The following is an 18,184-nucleotide window of genomic DNA, read 5'->3' on the forward strand; positions in this document are numbered from 1 at the left end:
TTTGATTTGCATGTTCAATGTGACCAAAATGATTCTGTACATCTGCACGTCGCGTTTTCAGTGGGAGAAACGATTCGTCACTTATCCAAGTGACTTTTTTTTCATCTTTATGTCAGCATAAGCAAGTATTACAGTAAGTACTGTATATCAGTACATATCTTTATTTTCTTTATCGACATATATCACATAATAACATTGCAGGAAAAGCATTGTAATGGTTTGCATTTGGCTATCCATTGACTCAGTCTGACAGAGTAGTAATTCTGTATTGACCCACTAAAGAAAAATGAAATATGATTCCAGATGTCCACTATTTGTCCTTTATAGTTTATGCTCGTTCAAATACAACAAAAATGAGTTTCTAACAAAATATGGGCTCGTCCGGGATTTGAACCCGGGACCTCTCGCACCCTAAGCGAGAATCATACCCCTAGACCAACGAGCCACGACTTCTAAATGTGAACACAACAATTTCTGGGATCCAAAGATGCCACGTTGATGAACTTTAAATTGCATCCCACAGTTCATCCACTCCTTGTCCACTGCCGCCATCTGCAGGACATCTTGTGATACACCGGCTAAATCATGACGTCCTGCTGATGTGCAATTGTCAAAATGAATAGTCCATATTCTAAAACATTCTCTTTGTGTGCACATTACATATGGTGCAATATCATTCACAAAAATAGGCACTGTGCACACATCACTTCAAAGACCACTAAACACATTTGTAGAAATGCAGTTACCATTTTTTTTTTTAGAAACTTCAGATTTTCTTTCTTTCTTTCTGGAAACTCTCTTAGTAGGCTTAAATTAGAAATTCAGTGGCATACTGAGCTTTCTTCCCAGTATAAAGTAATTCTATAGTTGCCTGAGTGAAATATGTTTGTTAATCTTGACCTTTACAATTTCCTGCTGACTTTACTGAATTATAATTATTCAAGTAATTGTAATCATTTAAGAATGTTGTTTTATTCGAGGCCAATTTTAATATTGGATTTAATATAGTATATTTATTAGTAAATTTGCCATTTTTTGATAACTGATTACAAACAGGTGAATACAACATTTATACGCAATAGCCACATCCAAATGTATCTGAACTAACTGATGGATAGCAAATATTTAATGTCCTACATTACATGATCCACATTAAAATCCCAATGAACCCAAAGCTTTCAGTTAAGTTAATCCAGTCTGCTGTCCACGCACGGCCTGACAACAATGACTTTATTATGTTTTCTTTTCACACCATAAAATAAAGCCTTTCAGCTTATAAAAATAAAACACACCAATCTAAACTTCTGAAAATATCTCCAAATGCAGTAAAATAATATACATTTTGATACAATGCCCACATTTACAGTATGCCAGTATTCTCCATTTTATTGATATATCTTTTTAAGTGTCCCGTGTCTTTAACATAAACTGAACAATAACAAAAGGCAACATGCAGGTGATAGCAGCACATTTAAACCACAAACAAATTCAACATTCTACACAACATGTTGAGACGTTTTAGTTCTGAACCTCCCAAAACATAAAGATGAATATTTTAGAGGTAGTGCTCACTGAGAATGTAAAGGTGATAAAACACATTACATTTAACAGGTCTTATGCTGGGTTTTTGTGAGCCATAGACGGCAGGTGACTTCTTTCTTTACTGAAACTGTGAAATAAACTACATTTCTTCATAAATAATGTAATATTTATTTCAATAGAGAAGCTTATGGTGCCAGATTTTCGGGAATTATTATGGCTTTTTAGTTCCCGGTAATTCCCGCTAATGACAACTACAGGTATACTTCAGCATTAGTTAATACTTCTGTAACCTTTATCTCTGGCACAGAGAATACTTGCGTAAGAGAGCAGTGTAAACTCCTTAATCAAAAATGGCATTTGCCATAAATGTTTCAGTTGTAGCATTACAACAGGTGGAAATAAGTATGAATGAGCACATTTGGATATAAAGTGAATGCATGTAAACATGGCCTTAGAACCTGTTCCAACATCCATAAATCAAAACGGTGCCACCTCTGCACATCAACAGGAGACTTAATTTCCCCATACATAGAATTTAAAGTGCTTTTCATCTCATTTCTCATCATCACATGAGTTTCATGTTGACACCCCAAATCTCTCTTCTTTATCTAAAAAAACAAAACAAAAAACAAAACAAAAAAACCCCCCCAATACTGGCTGCTGATGCTTCTGTAACCAAGCAAGAGATTGGAAAAAAAAAAGTATTACTGATAAAAAGGTCCATTAATAAATGTTCTTAATTACTTTCCCAACCTTTAAGCCTTACCTGTACAGATATGTGGCATGTCTAACAACAACAGTTTACATTGCAAGACTGGCTAGAATGACATCTTACTGCCAAGTTGCAAAAGTAGAGTAACTGAGGTGACAGGCATGCTGGGATAGCTCCAAAAAAAAAAGAAAAAAAAGAAGAAGAAAAACCAAACTGTTTCATCCATCTGTGGGCACCTCATACATGGTATTGAAACATCACCATAATCAAAATACTCCTAGAAAAAGCTATGATAACAATACTGTGCAAATATTCAGATGTTATTATTTCATAAAAATATATATAGAGAAAAAAAAACACATCAGAAACAACTGCAACAGACAAAACACACCAGAGACAGTCTGTTGATGCTGAGTGGACTTCATTTTCAAGATGTAAAATGTCTTTTTTAAAAGCCTGTCAAAGGGTGATGTGCTGAGACAGAGTGGAGCTGGTTAAAAAGGGTGTCAAGCCTAACTGGCTCCAGATTGAAGGGGGGACAGAGAGGTGTACTGGGTGTGGTGTGGGTTTGCGGTCAGCTCAGAGGTGGACTTAAAGAATCTTCTGGAGGATGGCATTTGGGACTTCCAATGTCTCGTCCTTCACCAGAACTATGTCATAAGAGTCCAGATATTTGTCAAGTCGCTCTTCCACCTGCAAAGAGAGGCCACAGAGAAAAGGTCAGGAGACAGTTCATCTAATCAATCTTCAAGCAGCCACAGCACCTGCCTTCAGGGAAAGTGAACCTGACTAAGCAGTCTAAAAACCATGTTTCCAATTTTTTGGGGGTCAACTCTTAAGTATTCTGTGATTTACATTAAGACACTATTTATCCTCAAATCTGAAAAATGGCATGGACTTAGAATTGTTAGGGGGTTTTTTTAAGGAGAAAAGGAATAAAGGCTAATTTCACTCTAATAATCTCTGGGTAATAATCTCTCAGTAAATAAATTAATAAAATTCAAAAGACAAATGTTTGCTGACAGTGTGCAATATTACAAAGTATAAGGGCTAGATGGCAGAAAGCCTTCAACATGGCATTTCCATAAACCCAGACAATGAGACACTGCTATTCTATTATTCCCTTACTGACCTCAAGTAGATGTAACATTGATAACACAGCCAACTCAATGTTCAGGGACATTTTTACTATGCTTAAGGATCTGTCTATGCATGTCATGGTTGTACCTTGTCATTGAGGAAGCCAATCTTTAAGATGTTCTCCGCATTGGTCACACCATCAGCCATGCTTAGGTCCCCCAGTGAGTCGCCCAGCAAGATGATGTTGGAGTACTCTTTGATTTGTTTGAAGTACTCTGAGTTCCGCAGGGCACCGTCGTGTTTGTTGTACACATGGATCAGCTCACCTTTAAATCCCTTCAAGATGCCCTGCGAAACAAGGAGACAATAAAAAAAATTCCATTCAGTTTTATTTACATAGCGCCAAATCTCAACAACGGTCACCTCAAAGTGCTTTATATTGTAAAGTAAAGACTCTACAATAATACAGAAAAACAATATTCAGACAAGCCCAGACAAGTGGAAAGAAAAACTCCCTTTTAACAGGAAGAAACATCCAGCAGAGCTTGTTCAGCCAATGTGCTTCTATTTCTCTACAGATTAACTGTAAACACCAGAATTAAGACTCAAAAATGAAGACTTTGTCTTTCATTAAACACTCACATTTTCATCAAAGTCCATGAAGTTGGAGACGACCTTGACGTTGGGGTGATACACTCCTGCCTGGCGCATGATTTCCTCTAGGACATCTCCTAGGCCAGCAGAGAAAATGAACACAGGCACATTGTGCTGCTGCAGGCGGTCAAAGAACTGCTCAAAGCCGTCTCTGAAACCAAACACAGGCACAGTTTATCCTTTACACTGTGCTCAAACAGGATTCACACGTGTAATTCAGTTTCCTCCACATCTTCCTCTACAGTTACCTGAGGGCAACATCAGACTCTCTGACCACCTCTGGCAGCTTGTCCCTCTCTAACCGCTGCTCCACAAGCAGTCGGTGAGAATTGAAATACCTGTAAATATGCAAAAACAATCTTTTACTTTTAGTAAGATAGACCTCACAACTTAAGCAACACACAGCAGTAAAGTAATCGAGTGAATTTGTACAGTGTGCTGGTGTGTGCAAGACTCACCACTCCACCATAAACGGGTATTTCTCCTCCATGGTGAGTTGAGGGTCGATCTCAATGGGATAATATTTATTCTTCAGCGCTAGCAGCTTACTCCTGCACTCTTCTGTTACCAGTTTGCAGTTATCAATGATATCTGTGCAGAGTAAACAGAACGTATGATTCACACAGGGGAACTGCAATTTATGTTTACATTTCTTACACTGTAAAGTGCTGCATAATAAAAAGAAATGTCTTTTTTGTGTTTTACTTACTGTGACACGTTGGACAACGCTTGCCGTTAACTGAGAATTTGCTTAACGTCATGTCAAAGTCTGTGATTATCTGAAACAGTGAAGAACACTTTGTTTGCCAGAACCATAAAAGACCCTGAATCAGACACAAAAAGAAACAAAGGCCCTCAAAAGGAATGCCCTGGAGGTGATAACTGCCAACTGAAATCTTTTTTAGTTTAGGTGGTGTAAGACAATTAGGGAACCCAATAGCTAAACTGGTGACAAAGTCAATTTGGGCAAATGCCATTTTTCTGGGATACCTGAGTCAAGACTTCCTGTTCTCTGTGAAAGTTATGTTTACTTGTTATTTGTCTCAAAGTGGACTATTTTACCTTTATTCACAGCTAAAGCCCAGTGAAACCTGCTGGGCCAGTAAAACACAAGCTAACTGGTGATAATTGGAAAAATATTTTTCCATTTGCTGCAGCCTTACAAGCTTCTTCACCACCAGGTGGTGGTGTTTTACCAAAAGAAACACAGACAGGTTTAGTATAATGACAAACTGATGTTTTACCTGCAGTTTGGAAGCTCCTCCTTTGATGAGACCGCAGATGATGTCCTCCACCTTCCCGTGGTCCTTCATGTGGACCGTGGTTTTCTCAAATTGAGGCATCTGGAGGGACAAAGAAGAGGAGAGACAAGTTAGTGTGGGCTGACTTTTAAAAATTCCTTTAGTGTAGATTTGGGAAACGTTAATTTACCAACATAATCGTTTCAATTCTCAGATTCTTCAGCTTTAGAGATTTTTGAAAGGCTCTGGTTCTAATAAAAGCACCTCAGAGTAAACGCATCTGGTTAGACCTGCCTCCTCTTTTGGGTATAGAGAGAAGAATGAGGACGCTGCAGAGAAGTTTGTGTGTTGAGAACTTTGGGTTGATTTTAACTGAAATTAATTACATTTGAAGCGTATCTGTCAAAGAGAGTGCCAAAGGAAATGGAGACATGTGCTGTCTTGAATGCACCTCCTACATGCACACGATACTCAAACTGAACTACAGTCACTGGCATTTTTATGCATCAACACCTCGAGCATATCTGAACACAGTGTTCCCTGATCCACATGCAGAGTTTGCGGGTCATGAAACAGCTGATGTGTGGAATCTGTCAGTGTTGTATAACGAACTCAAAGACACACAAACAGCTACAGTGACTCTCTGCAGAGAGGGGGTGAACTTCAACCTTTCTTGTAACTTAATCACATCGCCATGAGATCTGCCTAGTCAGACAAGACTGTCCTCAAAGCGCCTCACCACCTCATAACTTTTCTTTGTGAGTTTTCATTCCAAAGTACTGGTGATGATGAGCTTTTTATTATTTATTCGGTTTAATTTAATATTAATTTGTGCCTTTTAATTTGCTGACATTTCTAAATGTCACACACAGCAGGACAGCTCAGATCAGTTTGTGTACATTAGAGCTACAATATACCAGACAACCTTAGAATTTGGCTGAATCAAGGGGAAAATAAATACTTTGCAAAGAAGTTGAGCATTCAGTTATAAATATAAAGATGTTTTGATCACTTTTTACAAGTTAGCAACAGTGTGGCTGGTGGTGTCTTTTCCTTGCGAGTCTGAGTTTGTGTGTGGGTCATGTCAATTTGCGGTCCCTGTGACATCTACTGTAGCAGGAAGTACCATAAAAGTGGTTATGAGTAGTCTGGCAGATGTTTATAAGTCTGTTTCCGGATTTCTGTGGGGAGCTTTGTCAACACAGTAACACTGCAACTGAGCAGGAGCCAGCAATGAAACCTTAGAGGAGTGCAGTTGAGATAAAATATAGGTCATGTCATGATGCTTGTCATTTTTCTTGGTAATCTGTATCCATAACATGAACTGGCATGGCATTAGTTCAAGTGTTGTGTTGGGAGGAGCTAGTGTCAGAACAGCATAATGAACATGCTGATTTATAATTTATACCTTATTCCGGGGAAAAGTCACCAAGTAAAGTTTTGTTTTTTAATTTATATATAAATCAAATGATCGATTAATGATTCTCTACATGCATTTTCTCCCGTGTATCCATCTCATCATCCATTTAGAACGAGGGCTTGGTCTTGTTAGCCCAAATTAACTGCTCAAAGGTATTACCAAGATGGCTGCTAAATGGCAAGATGCTCTTAGGCACGCTCTAAGATATTCAGTGGGTTGAACCATAACTAAATGACATATTGCATGTCTCCTCACACTCCAGACGTTGAGGTACGAGGCAGTTTTTTCTTGAGTATAAACATGTTCCTACTAGTGCATGGTCACTAATAAGTATTTGCATATAAATGTTTGATCCCTCACATTCCAAACCCAACTGTATCTTTATACAGTCCAAATCATGGAGTCATTTTAATGCTTACGGTTTAAGGAATTATACAGGACAGGAAGGTTGAACGAATAATGGAGGAGATTTAAAACAAAAACAACCACTAACAACAGAAGCAACAGGAAAATGCATCACTTCAATAATTTTAGGGTTTTTCAGAGACTTAGTTTAAACACAGCCTGGGCCTCCACTGTGAATGCAGCTTTCACTGAAAATATATATAGACCAACTAATAACAGACATAGTCTTGCAATTAGTCTCTAGTGGAGGACAGTCTTAAAGGTTGTTGGAAAGATGACCTCATGTGTTTGAGGGAATGAGTGTATTTGTGTAGAGATGTTAAATGACCTTGTGCAACAATTCAGCTTGAATAACACCCCACCCGTTATTTCACAAGTAAAGAATAGTTACGTTAAGCCAATAATAGGTGATCATCCATTTTTGTTTTTGCTCATTTGTGTTTTTGTGATGTCTCTTGTGCAGCACAGTTATGTGTTTGGGTCTCAACCAAACAAACAACCAGAGAAGGAAGAAGAACCAACTAAATGCACACAGACAACAGTTTCACCATTTCACAAACACCCCCACCCAACATAATTTACACTTACAGTAGAATTTGACTCGTTACCACTTCATAAATTACTCTGAATCTATAACACAACATTATGAACACAAAAACATTAAGAAGCTAAAATTGACCTTGTCTCATGTATTAACTACCCTAAAAAAGGCCTCATCCAGGAATCTAAGCATGGAAACAACTTATCCAATTTTACATCTGTTGAGTGACGACTATATTCTGGGTCACTGTTAAAAGGATAAGATTACATTTGTTTAAAAGAGATTTAATAGGCTGCCAGAGGGGTGACCTACTAAAAAGCACTCAGACTATGAAATGGCAGTTTATGGGTGTTTCCTTGATGGCAGTGACATCTAAACCTGTTTATTCTGAAACGCTGCTTCACAGCTTACATGTTATGTGTCTAAGACTACTTAACGGTCATGATCTTCTTAGCAACAGCTGATTACAACATTACAAATCAACAAGTTTAGGAAATGTTCCAATTTCAGAATTGAAGCCAACGTTTTAAACATCAAAACTGCTAAATGCTTAGATTTTATTTTTTTTGTGAACATTGACAGCAAGAATTTGTTGCACTTAATGAATTTTTGCAATGAACGTGTAACAAAACTGCATGCAGCCTGGAGTACAACCATTTGAAACAAACACCCCTCCGTCCCTTCCTTCCTCCCTCCTACACACACACACACACACACACACACACACACACTTACCTCCAGTTTGGCGTCTCAGCTAAAACGAGAGTGAAGAAAAGATTGTGTGTCTGCAGAGGCCTTATATATCTACAGCAACAGCAAGGGAGGGAGGGGTTTTTGCTCAAAATAGATTAGAAAACATAGGCCCTCCCCCTATACAGAAGGGCTCGAACACTAGAATACAGTGTCCCTGTCAACACACACAAACAAACAAACAAAACTCATATAAACAGCTGTGAAATTGAGCCGGGGGAGGAAAAAAAGGAAACCTTTAAAATCAATGAGAATGGGTTGATGACTGCTGCTGAGCACACACATTTTTAAACACACAGCATACGGCCCTCCACGTGGAAACACAAATGCAGCAAAATGCTTGACGATGCATTAAAAGTCACAGGGGTCAACTTTCGGTGTGAGCATCGAGCTGCTTGGGCATTCAGTGGTCAGTCACGCATGAAAGATCAACTAATAGACGCGACTCAATGCAAGTTAACACATATATACATATTTTACGTATCTTATGCTCATCTTTCTGGAAATTCTCATATATATATATATATATATATATATATATATATATATATATATATATATATATATATATATATATATATATATATATATATATATATATATAGATAGATCATGCAGATCTACACACATATAGAAACATGCAAACTACACTGTCTTTACATTTCTGGATGCATCTGAACACGTCCAACATTCTTTTTGAAATGTATGCACACAAACTGGTACTCTGGCTGAGCAAGTTCTTGCATTAAAGTCAACTCCTAGATAACTTTTCTCATATCAGTTGCAATCATGCAACTAATATGCAATTTATTTCATCAATAAAATGTCTGTTCAGTGGAGCTATCACTAAAAATCCATCACTGGCCTTGGTATTCAGTTGAGAAACCTGCAGTTTGTGATGGATAACATTCAGAAACCTGGTCAGCTGTCACATGTTTGTCATATTTTTGTCAACAACTCCAAATTAAGAAGCTAAGAAGCAAAGAAACTAATGCTAAGTGATTCGATGACTATATAAAATTACAAATGAAAGTTAAGAGTTGAGCGTTTAGAATTGAGCTTTAAAGGCAGTGTCATTTTAATTGTTTAAGGGCAACTGTTATTCTGAACTGGCGCTATATCAAAAAGAAAAATTTAATTGAATTTTCTGCCAGTTATCACATCTTGCGTGCACAAAGGATCACAAAGCATGGGAAAAAACAGCATTGGATTGGTGAAGGTATTATCACCATATAGTCTGCATACATGAAACTCAATGACATATCTAAGTTTCCTTGAAGCTCATAATCTGGAGGGACCTTAAGTCTGTTTACAGCTCTCATGAAGTGGGTGCAGCCTCTAAGAACTCTGTTATCAGCATTTCAGAGAACGTTGCATAACAACATTTGGACCTTTGTGCGACACTGACACGATGCCACAGGCTTGATTTTCGCTGAACAAGGCTTGGTTCCCTGCTGTCTGTGCTGCTGGTGTTGTTACTATAAGATGGCAGAGACTGGATCGTGAGATGACCTTGTCTTCTTTTCTGATCACCTCGACTCCCTCGCATACCACAACACCCAAAAATTAGGTCAACTATCTCCGGTTACATCTCACCCCTATAACAGGTCCCTGCAGCACGAGCCTCACAGAGACACAGCACCAACAGCTGCCTCACGGCTTTATAAGAAAAGGCCCAGTGACTGTTTGGTGTAGTTGTGTGGCAGGTTAATACTGTTTCTGTTCTAACACACTTTGATTTAACTCTGCCTTTGTGTATTTTGGTTGCACAAACCAAGTGACAAAAAGCCAATGGAAATCTGTGCCATTACCTTTAGTTTGAAATGTGCAATTTCACACTTCCCAAAATGCAAACCTTCAACTAACATCCATCCTTGCACCATCAAGCCCCTTCTAATCAGATTCACAGCTCCAGGGGATAAAACAATGGCAGGCTCTGATATTTTTAGGCATACACTGGGATTATTGTCTTATCCATACAGATCATATGATATTAGAATGCTATCCTGAGCCATGCACTGCACAAAGGTTTCAGTACTTCAGTTTCAGGTTTGTTTAATTTCACTGATTTAATCTGTGTTTGTTTAGAAAATATTGCATATTTGCATGTGGCCATACAGACCCAGAAGCATTTTTAAAATATCAAAATTAACACAGCTAGCCCCCCCATAGCCTTGGAGAGACAGCACACCCACCCAAGATGCTGCATGAAATAAATAAATACAAAAAATAACAATACGTTATTGTAAGATCAGCCAAGCACCCCAAAAAGCAGTCAACTTCACGGAAATGATCAGGCTAACAAAAACATCTGATCTTTCAATTAAATCTTGACTTCTCAAATAGGCAAATGATGGATGAGCACCTCGCTTTTAAAAAACCACAGACTTTCAATCCCCTGTTAGGAGTAGATGTTGAGTCTGAACAGGTTAGTTTCAGGATGCTGTGACCCAATCCTGGCATGACCAGGTCAAAGTTCATTAAGGATTAAATGCACAGCCTGACTGAATGTAACCCCTGATGTTCATGCACTAGGATTTCATCACCTGTAAACGCAACCTAAAAATTGAGTGATCTCTAATTAGAAATAAGGAAATTTCCATTGTATGAAGCTCAAATTTTGCATGTCTTCATTAAATATTGATTTGATTGATTTTTCATGTGATGATCCTATTGTGTTTTATTTTATCTTCAACAGTTTCATTGTCTCTCAGAGCTGTAAACAATGTGCTCAAATGCATTTATCTCCCCTTTCTAAGCGCAAACATTTAGATTCAGGTCTAATAAGGATTTTACAGACTCTGATTTCAGCTCTTCTTTAGCACAACAGCAGGGAAAGTAGTGTTCTCACTAGCCACAATCCAAACTCTAACCACTGTAAAATCCTTTACCATCACAGTAAAAGCATCCAAACAATCACCATCTTCAACATGAATAGATGTATCCAAACTGATATCCCACATTAATCCAATCTTTACTACTTTTATGACAAACTCGAAACATGTTTTTGATAGCAATACCAGCCTGGGTATGATTAACGTGTGACATGGTGCCAGGTTTAAGGAAACCCTTTAGTGTCCCATTACCACACCCACACTGGGAGCTGCTATGGCTATCAGCATGATGGCAATCTGTTCCTAATGATAACAAAGTTTGTTCAGTAGAATAAGTGCCTGCCAACCTGCTGAGAGACTGAATGCCAAGAGCAGCCTTAAAACTGACAAACCAAAACTGCCTTTTTTGTCTTAACAATTTCTTCTTATGCAAATCTAATAACTGAAAGTGTAACACATGTTTTCATTCATTCAACATAGCACCTTAGTCTCAACTTACCTCTCTCCCTGTTGTTTTCTTTTTCAAGATAATAATTAAGTCTATGTACGTATCCAGCAGTGCTATCCAAACTGTCACACTTTAATACCAACAGATAGTCTGCAAATATCATAACACATAATAGTAACACCTGTATAACACCTTATAAATTTATAAACCCTTCAATGCTCTGCTAACAACCAGCTGTAGCATGTTCAGCTTTTTGTATAGGTTGTCTTGTTAAAAGTATACCCAATTCAGCCAGTCACTTGAGTTACATTTTCTTTACAACAGTGTATTCATCATTAAAGCCTATATATTTCCAAACAGTTTAGTTGTTTTGTTCACATTTTTCTCTGCAGAACTACATTATAGAGTTTTTTTTTTTGTTTTGTTTTTTTAAATCCTAGCATATATACATATATACAGTAAGGTTTGGCAGAGATGGAGAAGGGAAAATTTACACTGTTGTGCTCTCTAGTGGTCACAACAGTTAAACACAGTCCAGCAAGCTCCTTCACCTAAAAGACCAGTGTGTAAGTTTTGGTGGCATCCAGCGGTGACAGTGCAAATTGCAACTAAATAAACACCACTTGCCTCAAACTCCTCTTTTTTACTACATTTGCAACATGAAAGGTTCTACAATCAGAGTTCCATAAAGTGCAGCAAACTGCAGCACTTGGAAACATATACACAGCTACAAATGCCTGCTGAATATGATGTTAGAAACCTAGAAATGACTGTCATTCATTTAAATGTTTTGTTCATATAATCAACTATCAAGGCCATTAAGACAACACAGTAAGTGTAATCAGTATCATCATGTAGATAAAAAGAGGAGAACAGACAACAAGGCAACTTCCAAAAGACTGCACGTTTCTCTCTCTGCATTTAGTAATGCAATTAGTCAACTGGAAAAGCAAATAAATGCTCACATAAAAATACAGTACTTCTAACAGCCGATGACAGAGAGAAGAGCTCTTTACAGATAACACTCTGCTTCTGTCGCACTCTTGCCTCCGTAATTGTTTTCATTTTATTTATATGGGATGTTTTCCTCCATAGTTGCAAATTGAAAAGGTTCAACATAATATATAATTCTCTCAGAGCAGGGTTCTGACATCACTATCCGCTTCAATGTAAACAGTGAAAGCCTATGGATAAAAGGACTAACTTTTTTTCTTTTCTTTTTTTTTTTACAAAATCTAAGATGTCTATAGTGTAACTTAAAATCAGATTTAAACTTCTGCTGTCTGTTAATACAACACATATTTATGCTAAAGTCAGTAAATATTAACGAGATACTCACTTGATACCACTGAGGACAACACTACGAAAACTCAATTCCCAGATGCATTAACAACTACTCAGTTTCATGTCTCATCTAGTACTATCCTGTCAGGGATGAACACTGATATCTCTCATTTATGTTCATTCTATAACATCAGATTACTATGATGCATTTAACAGATTTAATTTCCCAAACTGACATTTCCACACAGGCGTGCAGCAGTCAAGGAACAAACTGGAACAATGAAAAGAATAAATTCAAACATGTGAAATGAGGAGCGTATCAGCAAAGAGAAATTAAAGTTTTTGGACACCATTTCTCAAATGGAAACACCCACCAAAAGAAGCCATGTTGAAAAAATAAATAATCGTGCTACTGAATTAATTTATGTGCACTTGATATGTGCAAGGGATGAACTTTGCTATCACGCGGAGGCAAATCCCACTAGTGGAACTGATTACAGCCACAGAATCAGCAATTTGAAACAACAACAATGCAGATGTGGAAGTAGAGTAACTGCGGACAAAAGTTTTGGCCTGTCTCAGCAATGCAAAGCCCCCAGTTTCCAACATCAGCATGGAGGAGAGGAAGGCACTCCCATCACTTAGTAATTGCAACAGAATTATCATCCTTCCGGCAGACAAGGGTAGGTGCACAGTTTTGCAGAAAACCAGAAAGACAATCATGAGAAAATTTTTGTCTAAGCTTAGTGACAAAAATACTTGATGAGCCCCTGAAATGAAATGCAGGTAGTGGTTACATGAAGATAACAGATTGTCTGAAGCAGTTAGAATAAGACAATGCTACTGACCACATACCACAGGCTATTCCCAGGGGAAACTACACCAAGTCTGTATGGTTTACTGAAGATACATAAACAAGGTGTACCTTTTAGAGATGGCACGATACCACTTTTTTATGTCAGATACCGATACCAATATCATAAATTTGGATATCTGCCGATACCGATATGAATCCAATATAGTGTGTTTTTAACCAATAAAACTGTTTTTTAATATCTTGCTGCATTTTGTATAGGTTCAAACTCAAGTTAAAAAAAAAACCCCACTAAAGCTATTCTGTTTTATCTGTATGCAAAAAATACACTGCAACTTCACTTCAACAATACTGATCAATCTAATAAACTTAAACCTACTCCATCCTCCCTATTCTGGTATTTTAAAGAGTAAGCAACCTAACTAATAGGGTTGCAAACTCCCAGCAAAAATAAATAAATAAAAAATAGTGAACCACCCCCTCCCTCCACCTCATGATGCTTAATCGACGTAATCAACTTTAATTTGATGCAGTGTGAAAAAAATGCACAGAAATCAATTATTTTTCAAGAAATATTAAATAGATTCAACAGCTTTCTTCAACAGAAGTGCAGACTGCAAAGATCGTACCTTTCCAAAGGAAAAAGTACTATAGCTTACTAGGGTATATTAGACTTAACAGTTACTATATACAGTAATGGACTTCTATAAATTTTACATCAGATTAAAACTTTGGGTGTAAGATTCAGATAATTATTTATTAAAAGCTCGACATTTTAAATGAGAATAAGAAAGAAAAGTATGACTTTGTGCCCCCTTTTCCCTGTTAATGCCCTATCGGCCCCCCTGGCTAAACATTGCTAGACCCACCCCTGCACAGTTACCAGCCATCAACTACGTAGAAAAGGATCCTGGTGTAGAAAGTAATATTAAATAAATTCTAACAACAGCTTATCAAGCTTAAATGTGCTGCTGTTGTTCAGCCGCTGGCTCCCTCTTTCTGGCGCGAAGTGTGCAATAAACAAACAAGAGAGACGGACTCGCGACAGAAAAGCCGATCATTAATCAGTTTCATGATTGAAGTAGCAACAGGAGAGGGAGGGAGAGAGAAGAGGCAGTCGCTCCATATATCGGTTGTTAAGCTTAACGCTGTAATGCTTTACAAACATTCAGAGATGAACTGACACACTTGCTTTACTTCTCTCTGGGGGAACTTCCTCAGAGATGAAATGCCGGTTTGGTAGCGAGGCTACAAATACTCAACCAGACCGCCGATAGAGCGGCTGTGGCGTGCCCTATCATGTGACACATACTGCTCCGACTGCTACGGTTATGAGCTGCTGAGTTAAGCCATGTCGCAAGTTTTGTGAGGTGCTTTTTTGATATTTAATGGATCGGATTACATTTTTTATTTTTCTCCGATATCCGATCCAGTAATTTAGGTCAGTATCAGACCGATACGATACGTAATATCGGATCGGTCCATCTCTAGTACCTTTAAGACCAATTGTCTGTATGAGCAACTCAGTCTCCTATAACATCTCAAAGTTTATGGCTTCGATCTTTAATTCGATGTGGTGTTTATGCAGCTCTAAACACAACATCCAGAACACTTTGAATTTCGTTGAGAAGGTGAGAGATGTCATTATGGAGGCAGATGATCAACGGTCATGACAATTTACATATTAATGATCATTAAACTGTCCATTGAGACGTTTTTCTTCAGTACACTATGAGAGCTTCATACAAAGCAGACAGGCCATTGTTGCAAGACAAAGCACATAAAAAGGAACTATGACTCAATGACAGGAGGATACCTGCTATGAAAATTACTATCAGCAAAAATGTAAATTTTTATCTGGAGCCAAAGCATTTGACTGCTGCTACAGCCACTTCCGAATGTGAATGTGCCAACTGAATTCCAGAGGAGTCTTTCTAGTAAATTAGGTTATAAGTGTGTGAATGTTTTGGATAGAAGCTGTATACAAACAGCTCTTTTGGATGGCATGTTTTTTTTTTCCTAAAATAAAAGATGTACATACCTCAGTGTGAACAAACTAAAAGAAAAATCTAAATTATCAGTGTGTTTGTTTTATATAATGGCTCTTAAATAACAACAAAGTTATGTGCTGCCGTTTCCCACCTTTTTAACAACACAGGCATATGACTTTTCCCCGCACATTTCTTACCTTCATTTTTGTGTCAACTGTTTATGTTTTAGCAGACCATTCTGATTCCTGCTAGAATGGTTAGAGAGCTGGACCCAGAGTCCTACCTGCACTCCTGATGATTGCATAACCTGTAGTAGACAGTAGCACTCAGCGTTTTTCTAATGTTGAAAGAGCTGCAGAGCATCACTGACACAGAGGCTCAGCTGTCACTGCATAAAAGTGGCTCCTGCTCTTTCTGTGGGAGAAAAGCTGCCCGGTGACCTCTAAACAGCTGCTGTTTTAAGGAACTGTCGCGCACGCGTACAGCATCGTGTAGGCCCATTAACGTCAAGAAAACAGAGCAGAGCGTCCTATTTCCGGCCGAAAATTTCTGAACGCATGCTCCAACCTCCTGTGAGTTTTTCAGTGGACAAAATACAATGTCATAACAAGTTTTTTTGTACTACATAAACACATTAAACAACTCGCTCGTCTTGGAATAAAGAAAAAAAGTGCATCTTTACTTTGAAGCCCTTGCTCCTTCCCTTCCTGTTTCTTACCGCTCTTGATGAAACTAAATTGTCTACTTGTACTAACCATTTCTATGATCCTAGTTTTCTTTCCAGCTCGCTTCTTTTTGGCGACGATGTACTGGGCAAGAACCACGCCGCCGAACAAAGCACACACACTGGCGCTGGCCGCGGCTCCGACCTTCACCACGGCCGTCCTGTCCATGACGGTCCGCCGTTTTCTCGCCGACCGATCAGTCCCGTCCTTCCTCCTGCCAACAGACGTCTGCCTTCTGGTGCAATCACGCAATCAAAGATCGTCTATACAGAATGTGACCCGTTACTATGGGGGCAAAATGTGTGTGATTTTTATAAGAAACTAATTCAAACCGGAACTCAATTTGCCGGTTGCTAAGCAGCACCAGATAAGCTAGCAAAATTGCTACATCCAAATCTTTCTAAACTTGCTCTCCAAAAGTTGATTCTGTTCATCTGGACGTAACGTTTTGTGGGAGAAACGTTTCGTCACTAATCCAAGTGACTGCTTCAGTCGCAGCTGACTGCAGGTTTCTAACAATGACTGTATAAAACATGGACGACGCGACAGCTCCCCAAAAATGAAGCCAAAACGTCTCTATCGCCCCCTGGTGTCTGGCTGCAGTATAGGTCATAAACCCCGCCTCCTCCATGTTAGCGGATGGGACTGGGGTCAGACTAAAATAAACCTATTCTCCTCAGATAATTTTTTTCCAAAAATTCTTTCTTTTGTTATCAATAGTTCTCATCACGCTGATTGATGTTCAAGGGGTCTCCTCTCCTATAAGTTTGATTCTAATTCCTACCGCGTTGATGTTAAATTGGGGTAAAACGTCATCATAACAGCTTTGACTGGCAGCTGCAGTCACGGAGAAACTGCTATTCCCGAACAGAGAAACTATATCATATGGAAGCCCGTTTCCGCCACTAAAAAAAAAAAAGGATCCATAACTCAAAATTTCGAGTTATTTTCTCGAAATTTCGAGTTATTATCTCGAAATTTCGACATCCATCCATTCGCTTCCGCTTATCCTTTTCAGGGTCGCGGGGGGCGCTGGAGCCTATCCCAGCTGTCATAGGGCGAGAGGCAGGGTACACCCTGGACAGGTCGCCAGTCTGTCGCAGGGCCAACACACAGGGACAGACAACCATTCGCACTCACATTCATTCGCACATTCACACCTAGTGACAATTTGGATTATCCAATTAACCTATCCCCACAAGTTGCATGTCTTTGGACGGTGGGGGGAAGCCGGAGTACCTGGAGGGAACCCACGCAAACATGGGGAGAACATGCTAACTCCACACAGAAAGACCCCGGCCTGATGTTGGAATTGAACTCAGGACCTTCTTGCTGTGCGGCAACGGTGCTAACCACCGTGCCACTGTGCTGCCTTTCGACATATTAACTCAAAATTTTGAGAAAAGCAACTCGAAATTTCGAGTTAGCGCTGCCAATCAGTAATCTACGTGAATGACGTCATTTCCATGTTACCCGGAAGCTGAAGCCCTCAGCTACAAATGCTACAGCTAAGCTACCGGTATTACATCCAGTCGTGAATGCACAGATTGCTGAGTGTTTTCAGCCTGGCTTCACAAATGATGAAATCCCTGTGTTATTAGCTGAATCACATGGTGTTACTATCAGCAAACATACTTTAATTTGTTGGGATCCGTTTTTGAGTGCGCGGTCCTGCACCATATGTTTCCAGGTAACAAGAAAGCGACCTCATTCACGTATATTTTTGATTGGCAGAGCTAACTC

The 18,184-nt window shown here is 38.8% G+C and overlaps 1 protein-coding gene and 1 non-coding gene across 4 annotated transcripts; both read right to left on the reverse strand.

The window, feature by feature from the left end:
* Positions 1-182: 182 nt before the first annotated feature.
* nt5c3a (5'-nucleotidase, cytosolic IIIA) lies at positions 183-16,690 on the reverse strand. Of its 3 annotated transcripts, none has more exons than XM_085366636.1 (8): positions 16,472-16,690; positions 5,233-5,331; positions 4,698-4,767; positions 4,447-4,579; positions 4,237-4,326; positions 3,977-4,139; positions 3,482-3,682; positions 183-2,947 (listed from the first exon to the last, which is right to left on the reverse strand). In XM_085366636.1, exons 1-8 carry the CDS (start codon positions 16,607-16,609, stop codon positions 2,846-2,848), a joined length of 996 nt encoding a protein of 331 aa, XP_085222762.1. In that variant the 5' UTR covers positions 16,610-16,690; the 3' UTR covers positions 183-2,845. The 3 variants fall into 3 exon arrangements, with proteins under 3 accessions (XP_085222762.1, XP_085222763.1, XP_085222765.1); XM_085366637.1 differs by lacking the exon at positions 16,472-16,690 and adding an exon at positions 15,914-16,316; XM_085366639.1 differs by lacking the exon at positions 16,472-16,690 and adding an exon at positions 8,331-8,410.
* On the reverse strand, positions 374-445 carry trnap-agg (transfer RNA proline (anticodon AGG)). The gene has a single exon. It is a non-coding gene; the product is annotated as a tRNA-Pro (tRNA).
* Positions 16,691-18,184: the final 1,494 nt, after the last annotated feature.

The sequence above is a fragment of the Diplotaxodon limnothrissa genome, linkage group LG11 (genome assembly GCF_057381915.1).
Source record: "Diplotaxodon limnothrissa isolate DT_005_m linkage group LG11, D_limnothrissa_male_GT1.1, whole genome shotgun sequence".
Classification (NCBI taxonomy): domain Eukaryota; kingdom Metazoa; phylum Chordata; class Actinopteri; order Cichliformes; family Cichlidae; genus Diplotaxodon; species Diplotaxodon limnothrissa.

Excerpts from the sequence above, each read along its gene's own strand:
- nt5c3a (XM_085366636.1), bottom strand. The coding sequence starts at position 16,609 with ATGGACAGGACGGCCGTGGTGAAGGTCGGAGCCGCGGCCAGCGCCAGT. Across the intron at positions 4,580-4,697 it reads GCGTTGTCCAACGTGTCACA|ATATCATTGATAACTGCAAA; the intron begins GTAAGTAAAACA and ends TACTCTGCACAG. Across the intron at positions 3,683-3,976 it reads TCATGGACTTTGATGAAAAT|GGCATCTTGAAGGGATTTAA; the intron begins GTGAGTGTTTAA and ends CTTGTTTCGCAG.